Source organism: Fistularia commersonii, chromosome 34, assembly GCF_037954325.1.
Source record: "Fistularia commersonii isolate RoL2024-O1a breed Wild chromosome 34, RoL_Fcom_v1.0, whole genome shotgun sequence".
NCBI lineage: Eukaryota > Metazoa > Chordata > Actinopteri > Syngnathiformes > Fistulariidae > Fistularia > Fistularia commersonii.
The window spans coordinates 1711691-1725552 of record NC_141317.1 but is presented as its reverse complement, the minus strand read 5'-3'; the positions used below and the strand labels follow the sequence as shown (position 1 = coordinate 1725552).

Here is a 13862-nt window from a genome sequence, read left to right as displayed (position 1 = left end):
CATTTCATGGCAGCGGGCAACCAGTACCATCGCACCATTCATTGTGCAAACTAGCCTGAGGTCTCCAGCCCTGTTTTGCACTCAGAGAATGGTGTGTTTCTGTCTTCAGAACACATTGCATTGCTTCTAACCCAAGAAATTGACCCATTCTTTGAATTTTCCTCATCTATGTTGCACCGGCACCTTGCAATTCCGTTATTGCCTTTAGGGCTCCCCATTGAACAGTGGACTTAACTTCCACTTAGAAAAACAACATATGACATCAGCCTTACGTGTACACATTGGTGATTTGAAAGAGGTAGTAAAAGGGAAGAAGGCTGTCGTCCATTTTCTTAGTCCAACCCAAACTACATATTGTAGACAGCCAATGCAGGTAGACAAGCTTTTCTAGGCTTTTGAATTTGGAGCAGAAAAGAGAGAGGACATTTCTCTGGTTTTCTCAGTTGAAAAATATTTGTATCCACATAGGTCAACTCAGTTTTATTAAGAGATCATATTTTCAGCAATGAAATATATCTTGAAGGGCATTTTGTCCTTCTTCCTAAGAGACTGCCTCAGAGCTTCATATCCACGCTTTCTCCCAGCATTCAAAATAAAACATTTTTTTTTTTTGTAATTTATGATTCCCCACGAAAACCTGGATGATTTATTCAGCTGCTCAGCCAGCAAGATGCAGTCAGTATTGAAGGTGCACCTTAAGCAGATGGCGGAGGTGGTAACCAACTACCAACATGTGCTTTGGTTTTACAGTTGAAACTATAGTTCAAACTTCAAATGCAAATACATTAACCAGTTTTTGGGGAGCCTATTCAGTTCACACAGAGCCTATTCTGTATTGTATCAGATTAAAACTGAGACCACTAAACTGCTAGCAAGGTGTCGAGCTGTGTGAAAGGAGGAGATATCTGCAACTATATATTCATTCATTCACGGCGAATTAGAAAACATGGCAGGGATCAGTACAGAGTTGCAAAATCGCACGTTCTGGAAACTATTTTGTCGTCTATTTGCCCGAGTGCATCTGTGGTCCCAGGAAACAAAGTGCTTGAATTGGGAACGGGTATGAAATTTCCTCTGATGCTTTGCAAAGCCCTTTATTGTGGCTATTTTAATCTCTGTATTCTTGTACATCATTGTGGTCATGAACTGTCCATTCAGTCTAATCTAATTATGGGAACCATGGAGACTATTAATAGACTTGTAATATGTTTGACTTGTTTGCCAAAGTGTTAGAGTCAATCCTTTTAAACTAAATATAATACAATTTTAAAGGCCAGTCTCAGTCCAAAGCCATTTGATACAAAGTAACTGGAGTGCTGAAGATTCGCAGCTGTTCATTATTTTTCCCTTGTAGCAGCTGCTCACCTTTTTACCATCAATCACGTTTCCCCGTTCACCTCCCACCTGCATTAGCAAAGGTCAGTGCAATCTCATCTCGTTAACCTCTCATTTCGAGAGGCCATCTTTTGTTTTCTTCCTCCTTGCATCGCCTCCTCCGTCCCCTGCCCTTCTCCTCCAATCATTTTGGGCCTCATCTGTGGTCTAGTCCAGTGGGATCAAGGTTAGTTCTGCCTCATTACCTGGCGCAGGTGATACCCTCTTGACTGACGGTGATTAGTGGTGGCATCAATGGCAGTGATCTCAAAGACACCAAGAGAGAGTGGATAGAAAGGCTGCTATTATTGGATGGCGTTGGAAGCACGAGGGAGGTGTCTGACAGTGGTTTTATATTTGCAGAGGCAAAGGGATAGAAGCAGGGTTCTTGGAGATGTGGGTTAGATGTTAAGGAGGATGATGGTTGGGATGTGATGACTAAGGATGGTGGAAGAAAGTGGGTTCACAATATGAAATTATTTTTCCTTGTGTGCTTTTGCTCATTTAGGTGATCTTCCCTTAGCAGCAAAAGTAAGAAAAAATGCTATTTGCAATTACCTGAAGTGAGCAAGTAAAAAAAAAAATTGCCAAGGAAGTTTTTTTTATATATTAAAATTGAATTTAAATGACACATTTAAATGTTTAATGTGATTGGCACCATTACCGAATTTAGCTTTGACCCACAATGCTGTGCTCCCATTGAAATTCAAATTTATTTGTAAGTACAGCGAGGTGTAGACTTAGCTCCTTCCATATTGATTGACAGGTATCTATCTAGTGCTGAAAAAAAGCTTCACAGTCTCACGCTTAGCCGACTATCGTATGGTCAATTTACTATCTCTCACACTGAATTTGGAGACTTTACCTTGTTTCGAATGCTATTGAGGGATTTAAAGAGACAGTGCACAAGATGTGGCGATTAAGAATTAGATTGTATGTAACAATACCGAATGTGATATCTAGCAGGAATAATATGGGGTGTATAAAGCGATGCGTTACTGATTGTATCATCGCATCTGGAACATTTGTGTATGTTTTTTATCAAAATCATTTTTTTCTTCACACTCTTCTCACTGCTCTGTCTGCTGTCTGTAAATCACATGATGCCTGCGCCTCCTCAGAAACCAAACAAGCTCTCCACCCAACCTCTCCGGTCTCTCCTTGACATTTCCTGAAAAGCAAACAAATTAGAAATTCACAATTGTGGATAAGTGTGGGTTTCTTCAGAAACCTCTGTGGTGCTCCTTCAAAATCTGCAGAAATTTGCCAAAACCAGTGAAACACAGAGTAACTGACATCATGAGACAACCAGAGATGTTGCAGAGTCATTGTGGAGAAAGTGAGAACACCTGCAGGAGCAGGCATGGAAAGAAGCATCACATTTGTTCCTTGATATAAACAACCCTGTGATGGTCTAAGTGTTCACTTCTTAAACATAACAAAGAGTGTCATCATCGTACTTACACATATGTGTATTTTTGCTCACATCTCTCTGCCTAAGGTGACAAGCCACTCTGAGCCATCGTCCCAGTCTCTAAGCCTCCAGCAGCCTGCCCAGCCCGCTCCGCCACCCCCTCCCTCACAGCCACAGTATGGCTTGCCGGTCCCAGAGTCACGGGACAAGCATCTCTGTTTCTCCGACTTTGAGGACCTCAGCGCTTCTTTCCGCAGCCTTTATAAGTGCGTCTTCGAGCAGTCTTTCTCGCAGCAAGGTGGGAGCCAGCTTTTGTTTAACCGTGTAAGACTTTATCTTGTCAGTTTTTAGCTGTCACATGTCTGTCTGAACTGACATGTGCCTGGGAAAAAAAAAACAACAACCTGTAAATCAAGCTTCATGCATATGATTAGCTGTCAAGCTCAGGCTGCTATTAATAATGATGTGCAAGGAATTTAGTATTAGTTTTAGAGCATGAAAAGCATCCCTGGATTAATCTCACAAACGACTCCCTCTCTATTGTATTTTAATAAACAAACAATCTGTTGTTCCGCATATCTGCATTTTTATGGCTCGCTCAGTCAAACGAGTAAAGGCAATTAGGAAGAAGAATTCATCAGAAGGAGAAAAAACTGACAAACGCATCTGCAGTCGAGCAGAGCAAAGGGTTCTGCAGCTTTGATAGCAGCTAATTAGATTGGTTCTAAAGTTTGTGAAGCATCTTGCTAATTGCTTCCTGAAGCTTTCAGGTCACTAGGCCTCCTCCCACTTGGACCCCCCCACCAGCCCACCACCCTCCTCTCACCTTCCATCTCCTGTCGTTCTCTCCACGCACACATCCACTCCTGTTCTGCAACCGAGGAGATGGATGCGCTCTGCTGAGCTCTGCGATCGCTGATGTGATTCTGTCTCTGACAGGGTCCCCTTCAGTTAGTGGTCAGGGGTCCAGATGCAGAAGAGATGAAACAATGAACACACTTGTTGAAAAAAAAAAATAGGATGTGTACACATGAAATTTTAAGAGGTATATGTTACAGTCCTCGGTGAGGAGCGGCGCAGTGGTTAGCGCTTCGGCTTCACAGCACAAAGGACCCTGGTTCTATTCCGACAAGGGGAACTTTCTGTGTGGAGTGTGCATCTTGCATGGGTATCCTGTGGGTTCCTCCCACAGTCCAAAAACATGCAGCAGGTTAATTGGAAAAAAAATTCCCCCGAATGAATGAGTGGGTGAATGGTTGTCTGCCTATATATAAATATGGCCTTGCAATTGACAGGCAACCAGTCCAGGATGTACTCGCCTGATGACAGCTGGGATAGGATCCAGCATCCCCTACAACCACGATGGATGGATGATATAGTCTCGTATCTGAGCAATATTTTCTACATTAACTGCAAATATTGTGTGTAATTGTCTAATATGAATACAATATTCGCTCTATATCCTTCGCGAGGATAACAAATCTGATCTTTGATGTCACACATTAGGGTAATTATCTTCACCAAGAGCTGATCACTCTCCTTCAGGGCAAAACTTGGTTTGACGTCTTAGCTAGTATTGAATCTAGTTGTCAACGTGACATTAGCTCTTTCATCTTCTGTTGATAACAGCCAGTTTGGTGCTCAGCCTTAAGCTCTCTCTTTGTATGAACATATTTTCTTGCCACTTTCATACCAAAATGCATCCCTTCAGCTGTCAGGGATGTATATTTTCTCTGTCTAGCTTCTAATGGGAGGTGTGCATGGTAACAAGACTGAGTGAAAATAAGAAAATTATACAGGCATGGATGCCAGCGCATTGCAGGAATAGTATTGACATCCATCCAAGAAACCACACTGTTATACAGACAACCTCCAGATGTGATAAGAGCTGTATGATCATAGTCCAGGTACATATTACATCAACACGTTTCCTCTCATGTAAAATCTACTTTATCAAGACCAAACATACATGTACATTTTGAAATGTTTTTTGAATAAAAAAAGTATGCCCGAGACCACACAATAAGTTATTTACATATTATAAGACTAAAATACACATGGTTAAATGTCTCATAACTCATAAGTGAATACACCTGTAGGAGCAACATTTAAAACCAGCAACGCATACTTGAATTATTTGACATTTACATTAAATCTGAGGTATTTAAAAGCAAAGCCCATATTAAAAAAAACGTTTCCCCTTTGAGTCATTGCTCCTCTCAATGACGCATGTTATAAAATACAAAACAAAAAAGAAAAAAACATTCCCTAGACATTTTCAAGTTGAATGCGGACTTCAAATAAATAGAAAATTAAGCAATACAACTATGTTTGTGACGCACTGAAAAACAGCAATAAAGCTCTGCATTAGCAGAGGGGATTATAGCTTATTAATAATTACATTTTTTTAACAAGCAGGTAAAGCAAAATGACTCCCTGATGGCAGCAGTGAAAACTGGCTCACACCGACTTGCTAAACTCATTAATTCCCCTCTGATTTTTCGGTCATTGTACTGTAGTTTCTCTTCAGTGATCTTTGGAGGACCGTATTTGTAATATTGCAGCAGGAGCTTCTCTCTTGTAGTGATTTGAACCGAAAGACAACAGGAATTGTTGACAAACTCAACAAAGTCAAAATTCTGAGTGAGTATGAAGTTTTCAGGCTGACACAATTCATGTCATCTCCGTGTTTACACTTAAAGGTATTACATTTTTGAACAGCTCTTCAAAAATGAGTCTTATAAATGTGAATAGAACTGTCATAATAACAACCATCGGCCAAGCCTGAATTTTAGGATGACCTCCCACTCTGGAACTTTTTTTAAGAATTGAAGCTGAACAAAGACCACCTTTTTTGGAATATTAACAAATATACTTTGCTTTTCTGAGTGTTTTTCTCGAGTGAAAAATTATTTATACAAATTATCCGTGATGTTTGGGAAAAGAAACAAGTAACATTATTACTGCAAATATACCGCATTTACACAAACCCCCCGGGGATTAAATGTACATTTACTCTTGAGAGCCCTTAAATGAATAAGGCTGCCATCCCAAAGGCCCATGGTTTGATATATGATGATATGACCAGATTTTTTTATACGGCATGTATAAATCAGCAAAAACATTTTTTCTGCAGCGTGAAATTTCCAGGGCGGCATGGTGACGCGGCAGTTACCGCTTCGGCCTCACACTATGAAGAACCCTGCTTCGATTCTGACAGGGGGTCCTTTCTGTGTGGAGTTTGCATATTTTTCCTGCGTCCGCGTGGGTTTCTTCCGCATTTTCTGGTTTCTTTCCACAGTCCAAAAACATGTAGGTTAATTGGAGAAAATTGGGAAAAATTGCCCCGAATGAATAAGTAAGAGAATGGTTGTTTGTCTATATTTTTATCCCTGCAATTGACTGGCCACCAGTCCAGGGTGAACCCTGCCTCTCTCCTGATGGCAGCTGGGATAGGCTCCAGCATCCCCAGCAACCATGAGTGCAGGATAAGTGGCAGAGGATGGATGGATGGATGTATGGATTGAAAAAAAATATGTTTTTTTTCCTAACTTAATTTTATATTTTTTATAATGAACCAGAAACTAGTTTCATTGCTAATATTTTGTACCTGCTATTGCTCTTTATTGTATAAGAGCATCTTTATGCAATTACACTGTTAATGGATATGGATTATGGATGAGGTAATAAAGTATTAATGATATACTATAGAATATTAATGATTTAAAATAAATAATGAAGAATTCTTTTCTCTTCCGGCTTTTTTTTTTTTTTCAAAGTACTTACATACATTTTCTTCTATATTTAGCGCTTCTTCTGTTATTCTCACAGGTTTAATGGGCATGCCTGGTGACACGAGCCAGCAGCCCCGGACCGCGTGCTCCTACCAGCACTCCCCTGGAACTGGAAGTGGCGGTAGCCACCACCACCAACATAACCATGGGCCGACATCACACCACCCTCACCACCCTCAGCAGCACCTCTCTCCTCACTCCACCCACAGCCAGCACCACTCTCACAGCCAGCTTAGCCAGCACCAAGCACATCCATCTCTCTCCCACCAGAGTCACAGTGGACAGAGCTGCCCGACTACAGGTGAGGGAAGGGAAAAGACTTTAATCGATCGATAAGAGCTGAAGCTATACGATTTGAAAATGACTTACTTGTAACAGTTTCCGGACATTCATTTTGAGACTTTAACCTTGAATGAAAATTAAAGTTCGCCATGAGTTTGCCGTCCGCCTTTACCATTGATGTAAAACAAACAAAATAGAACCACCACCACACTGGTGACGGGGATTAAGCTTGATAAAGGATTCAGGGATAATCGATGTTGCCATTTTACTTGGAATGTTAGACATTAACAACGTTATCTACATTCAAGAAAGTTGGAGGTCCGTAGGAACTTTATTTCTGCAAGTCAGGTACCATGTGCACCTGCAGCTTTCACTGCAGTGGTGTGAGGGGATATGAGCCTCCAGTACAATCACTTAAATTGAATGAAAACGTATTTTGGACTCTTGCATTTGGTGAAAAAAATCAGTCCACCTTTCAGTTCCATGTGAATAAAATACAGTTAGGATTCTGGTTTAATTTACATTGTTACCACGCATTTTCTGTTCAGTGACGCCTGCAGGTTTCTGACATCAGAAACCTGCAGATTATGCATCTCACTGTAGATAGATTATTTAAGAATTAAGATACCACAGGGCGTCTGTAATAAATGTATTCAATGCCACTCAGTGTCAGAGAAAAGAGAACTAGCTTTTACTTTTGTATGAGTTCAGAGGATTGTAAATTCAGAAAATCTTAGTTGTAGGAATATAATTTAAATACAAAATCAACTAGTGTGACAACTGTTTTGTGTATTCAAAGGGTTTCTTAATTATGAGCTTGGTGTTTTGTCTATATTTCTGTCAGTCTAGCGCTGTCAGCTGTGATGTTTTTAATGTGCATATTCCCTGTGCCATGTTCTGTGCAGCAGTGAAATATTTATTTCTAATGTTGTCTCTTTGTTTTGTCTGCGCTGATCAATCAGCTGGTTTAAAGTTATTCTAAACACTTCTACTGCTTAACACATTTATGAGAGAGAAGGAGAACATGCTGGATGGATGCATAATGCAACCGCATTCGTCTACTTTCCTGTAAATCATTTTCCCGGTTCTTGAGCATGGAACTCTGTGTGCAAATGCGCACTATAGTTTGTTTAAGTTTCATATTTAATAAGTATTGATGCAATGCAAAGTAAATGGTTTCTCTACAGCTTTACCTAACTTGCTAAAAACCTGTCTCTGCATATATTCATTGCATTTATTTTTATAATTTCCTCCTCCGGGTCCCAGAACATTACATATAATGAGGATGGCTGATACAGAGGCTTTTTCAGAGGCTTTTTATCCTCATATTCCTAGTCATTTTTTTCCTCCCATGTGGGTTTCTGCAATACAGCTCTTAGGCCAGAGAAAAGGACTATTCAGATATTATTTATCTAGGTTAGTACTTCCCTCAACAAAGCTGAGAATGAATGAAAGAAATCCCCCTGTCTTTGATCCATGGCCTGAGAATCTATTGTTGTTTAGTTTGTGGTGGTGAACTGTGGTAAGCTTTTTTTTTCCCCCTCGAAGCACAAGCTGTAGCTGATTTTTTTTCCGTGTGAAGTTACACCCCCTTGTGGTTGATTATTGAACGTTTCTGATAATGTTTTCATTCTTCAAAATTGATCATCAGGCTTTCCTGTTTGATTTTAAAATCATCATGCATGGGCTCATATTTACATCCCAATTGTCATTAAAATATGTGAGTTAATCAATGGTAGTTTCCTTTTTAACATGGGTTCTTTCTCGATTAAGGGAGTCCAAGCTATTGGTTCTGACCTGCAATACCAAGACAGCCAGCTACCTGCATTTTAAAGATACTCCAGTTATTAAGCCAATAAAGTAAAAACCTCAACATGCCCCTCTCTGTGTTCGTCTGTGTGTATTTGTCTACAAGGCATGTCATCTGATTGGTACCCTAACCTGGACTGGCTTAAGGAGAGCTGCCGGATTGCTAGCAGCTACAACTGGGCTGAGGTAGACCTCTCCCCATTTCAAGGTAACACACATACACCACTCGCGGTGCCGTCAGAGTGAGCAGTATCCAATCTGAATATTGAGGAATCCGTCTCTTGCAGCCTGTTTTCGTCACATTAAGAATTGATCAAATTCTTATGAAGCTGATTAGTGACTTTGATTTGACAATTATGATTCAACACTGCATTTTCATATACACACACTCACCCTTGAGGTATAATATAATAATACCCAGTATAATAGCACTGGCCTAATAAAAGTCATTATTCTGCATATAAGAGGTTGCCTCTCTCTCTCTCTCTCTCTCTCTCTCTCTCTCTCTCTCTCTCTCTCTCTCTCTCTCTCTCTCTCTCTCTGTCTCTCTCTCTCTCTCACATGCTCATGCAAACACACACACACACACTCAAACACATTGCCTCTCTCTCTCTCCCAATTGTATGATGTGAATAATCCAATTAGACCCCAGCTCAGAAACAGCCTCTCATCCCGGTCAGTGCACAAAGCTGCCAACATCCACGCATGATGGATGCTGACAGCTGGTCCTATAACACACAGGACCCGTTGCCTTTCTCTCTCCTCCTGTTGCGCTTGACCCCCCTTGCAGTGCAGTGACACCATCCTCCACTATCCCTGGATTTTATTCAAAGATCAGTGACCTATCCTTGTCTCTGCCACTACTAAGCACAAGTCAGGCAGATTTGATGTGCCCAAATATAGAACAGAGAAGTAGGTACTTACATAGAAACTTGGAAATGTTAGAACAGCATAAGGCTCGGGGACGCTTACTGTGTGGAATAAAATTAACCATTCAATTGAATCAATTTCTGTGCAGAGAGCTGGGGGAAATAATGATCTTGATTGAAGGAAAATCGTATTCCTCAAGATATGCGTTTTGTAATGCATGAAGGAAGTGTATGGAGGGAACCTGAATTGAAATATCTGCTGGAAATATGTCTTATTTGTAAATTGTCCCCTGCACTATTAACTCTGCCGTTTTCACTACTGGCTCAGAACACATACATCCTTAAACGGTTGCTTTGTACTGCATTGTAGATAGAAAAGGTCTTGAGCTTTTCATAAGAATGACAAGTCCTTGGAATCAAAAAGACAACATTGCTGCAACCATTTTGATTTGATTTATGAGTTTGATATTTTATACATTTGCTCCAATGAAACAATGGATGCTGAAACAATTTACCAAGAGTTTTGAATATAAGAGGCTAGCGAAAGTCACTCTGGATGGGGTACTATTATTTACTTGGGGATTCTATGAAGTGCAAAATGTTAGTTTGGTGTTATGTATCAACTTATTTTTATTCACAGAAAAGTCAATGCTAAAAACTCTGACCTTTTAAATCATGGAAACCGAAGATGTACAATGTTTCATGTTGCAAGTGATAAACGTCCAAATGAAGTAACGGATTTATGACATAAAATAAATGTAACAGAAAATGGCAGTTGCGGTTTGGTGTTCATAGGTTGGTTGCATGTTTGTATACAAGACTTTTAATTAAAATTTTGAACGCTCTTTTGTTGAATATTATTTTCTGTGCATTTACTCCAGGTCTGAAGGAGAGCATGCGGCAGGCTGAGCTCAACAACTGGTCACTGGATCCCGCCCAGATGGCCGACCTATGTTCCTCCATCAATCAGTTCTTCACAGCTACGGGGGTCATCCCCCCTCAGGGTACTGCCCACTCCCAACCTCAGGTCCAGCACCCGGCCCCACCAGGGGCACCTCAACACCCAACTCAGCCACATGGGGCCATGCATCCAAAGGCTAGCCAGCACAATCAGCATGGACAGCACAACCACCACATAAGCACAGGTCAGTGCATGAAAAAAAACACAGATTAGCCTCGCAGCCAAGAGAGATCATACTCCTGTCAGGAATTGTTTATTGTGATATCAGTATTGCGTTTATTCTGACAACAAGTGCAGCTGAATGAAAGTCAGCGGTTCTCTAAGAGCTCAAATTTTAAATATTCACAAATTTTGCAGAGCGTGGAGTTTGTGCGCTTCGCTCCACTTCCCATATGTTTTTACTGCAAGATAAAGTATGTAATGTGGATGGAGGTGCATGTGATAGGGAAAACTGTACAACCTGAGATAACTGCCTGCAGTAATTTGCAGGTGTTAATCCGGTTTGGGATTAGGAAAGCAGGGTAGAAAGGAAGGAGTGCAATCATTCACTTGGAATATTGTCTAATTGTCACTTGACAACATCCAGATTTTTTTAGGCAATGCCAAGATCTTTTAAAAATTTAGGCGTGTACCGCAGCCCCTCAACCATGAAAGTGATAGATGTTGTCACTGTATCTAGACAAGGAGATATATCACCGGTGGCAAACTCACTGAGCCGCAGAAGATTCTGCAGGGTTCCTCCTGTAATGAAATTAATCGTACAAGGTTTGGTTCTCCAGTGTTGCAAGTATGAAGTCAGGAATCCTGATCTGAGAGTTGAGCGCTTTTGTCTGATCTGCCACAGGAAACATGTACATGGACTCCAGACACAACATTTCTTCTCTGATGGGCCCTCCTGGATACCCCCACATTCCTCCCATTAGCAACTCCGCTCCGGCCATGACAGGTGACTCCACTGTCATTTTTTCAACAGGTCAGGAGGTGCTGTCAGAGAAATAGGTGTATAATCAATCAAATAGGTAATTTTCTAGGTACAAATACACCCTTTGCAGTAGCTGTTTCTCAGTGTTTGATAGATATCTTCATCTTAAAATGAAATTGCCTCTGGACGTAAACTAAGTTACTGAACAATACTAAGCTAAGCAGCCTGACAGATCACCTGAAAATATTTCCATGCACATAATTATAATTATCAAAAAAAAAATTTAAGAAATAACACAAAATGATTGTATAAGAAGCAACAAAGTCTTGTATAATTAGAAAAATAAAAAAGTTATATATTAACAATAATATAAAATCAAATGTATTAAATGTTAAAATGTTAACCAAAGAAGTTATTGTCTTATGCTGTCAGGGGACATCACATAGGTGATTGAATTATTTTAAAGGATTTCTTTGGTTCTCCAGTGGTTCTTGCCAGTTCTTGCCGGTTCTTGCCAGTTGCCAGCTCAAGCTTGTTTTACAATGGACATCACAAGGATGCAATGATTAATAATGAATAATGAATGATTTCTGTGTTTATAGTGCAAAACCTTTTGGAATGATAGAAAAGATAATTTGTAGGGAAATGCAATTATTGCTGCTCAGTGGCGGAAAAAAATCTTTTTGGTTTAAATCAACAGTGGATAAAGGACGTATAAAATGAAACTGAAAAAGTGAGCGTTGCTTTACATTCTCTCTGTTTAGAATATATCACAAAAACATTTATTTAAAAAAAACATACGCAACATATTTTAGAAATACTTTCAGCAACATATGCTTTTTTTAATGGACAAAGTTGCTTAAATGATGAGGGCTTTGAAGAAGAAGAATCTGAAGATGAGGAATAGTTTAAGTTTAACTATTCCCTTTATACAAACGCTGGGATTTGACAGGAATACATTTAACGAGAACACGTAAAGATACTGAGTACAGCTCAGTTGCAGGGGATGAACTTACAATGACCACATCAACTCACCATGGTTGTTTATAGAGCACAAAATGCCTCCTATTGCCCAAGTAGAAATAACATCCCCCCGTTGCCCGTTACAGAAAATAAATTAAATTCAACGTTTAGGCGAGTCTTAATTGACGCTTTTAAGACCATCACTTGTTCCCTTGATCACGAGCCTTCTTTTTGCAGGTCAGCCAAATGGCTAATTTGGCAGAGCCTGACAAAAAGTTTGGCACAACTTATACCTTCTTGTTGTTTTTCTAATATTTTGGATCAAAAACAAATAGTTGAAAGGTATTGGTAACCCTAAAACCAAGAAATAAACCCTTCAAGAAACTGAACAGTGGCAGCCACCTAGGGCATTTGACACGCAAATAAGGCAATACTTCAGGGCGTGAACAAATCAAACAGTCTCTGGTCACCCCAAACTCAAAATGTGCGCCATACGTGTCCGTGGCTATGGCGGTGTGCACAATCCTCCACTGGAGGTCGCCTGCCAGCTTTGCCAGTGACGGCTTGCACAGGACCCGCCAGCTCCTCTCCGGAGAGGCGTACGGTCCACAGACATTATCTGTACTCTGAAACGCTTTCAAGCCTGGGGTTCCAAAGCTCAGGAGCAGGCCGTCTCTCTCCTCTCACTCCTCAACTTGCGGCAGGATGGTCAGTGAGGCTGAACCTGTCGTTGATGTTCTCCTTCCATTGGCCGTGGTGGGAGCGATCCGACACAAAGGTAGGGAGAGAGAGCGTCACGGATGTCCCTTGCGACCCTGGTGAGCCGCCTAACAGGGGTGGTGCGTCCTAGCTGCAAAAGGTGACCCAGCTTTGTAAGACTCGCCCTGCTGAGGTTGAGATCCAGGCCTGTGGAACACAAGGACTGGGACCTTAGAAAACCGTTGAAGAGCAGAGGCCCCTCAATCAGCCACCAGCCCACGGCTTCTTTCTCCACCCTGCTCATGAATGGGGAAAGAGAGACGCCACTGCGAGAGACTAGACGTGATATACAACAGTACAATTGCAAGAGCATGTGATACATGGTCTTTTACTTCCTTTTCTTTGCAGTTTTGCCGTACGCCTTCCTCGGAAGTGTGACCTGTTTCTACAGGCGGTACCGTTTCCTCTCATCCAAAGGGTGCAGATCTTGCAGTTTGTTAATGGTGCTCACCGATTTGATAAAACTTATTAGTGTCTCTAACGTCAACATTCTTATAGAAGGTATCGTTTAGGAAGTCATTAATGTCCTCTAAGGAGTAAAGATCATTTTGTACCTTATTGCTTCCGCTAACTGAAACAGTGTCCTACGCTGAGTCACATTCCATGCCTTCACCATCACCGAACTGGCTTCCCGTCCAACCTTTATCCGCAGTAGTTTTGTCATGTGTGCGACCAGAAGAGCTTGGGAGCTCACCTGTCCCCGCTGTTGTCATAG

The 13862-nt window shown here is 41.0% G+C and overlaps 1 protein-coding gene across 6 annotated transcripts in view; it reads left to right on the top strand.

Moving 5' to 3' along the window:
* The window catches only part of LOC147214165 (forkhead box protein J3-like), a 65964-nt gene that overhangs the window by 47810 nt on the left and 4292 nt on the right, over positions 1 to 13862 (top strand). For all 6 annotated transcript variants that reach the window (XM_086141430.1, XM_086141431.1, XM_086141427.1 and 3 more), the window contains exons 8-12: positions 2876 to 3086; positions 6620 to 6883; positions 8780 to 8881; positions 10424 to 10687; positions 11348 to 11449. In XM_086141430.1, the coding sequence (XP_085997556.1) occupies positions 2876 to 3086; positions 6620 to 6883; positions 8780 to 8881; positions 10424 to 10687; positions 11348 to 11449 (943 nt within the window). The remainder of the gene's footprint in view (positions 1 to 2875; positions 3087 to 6619; positions 6884 to 8779; positions 8882 to 10423; positions 10688 to 11347; positions 11450 to 13862) is intronic.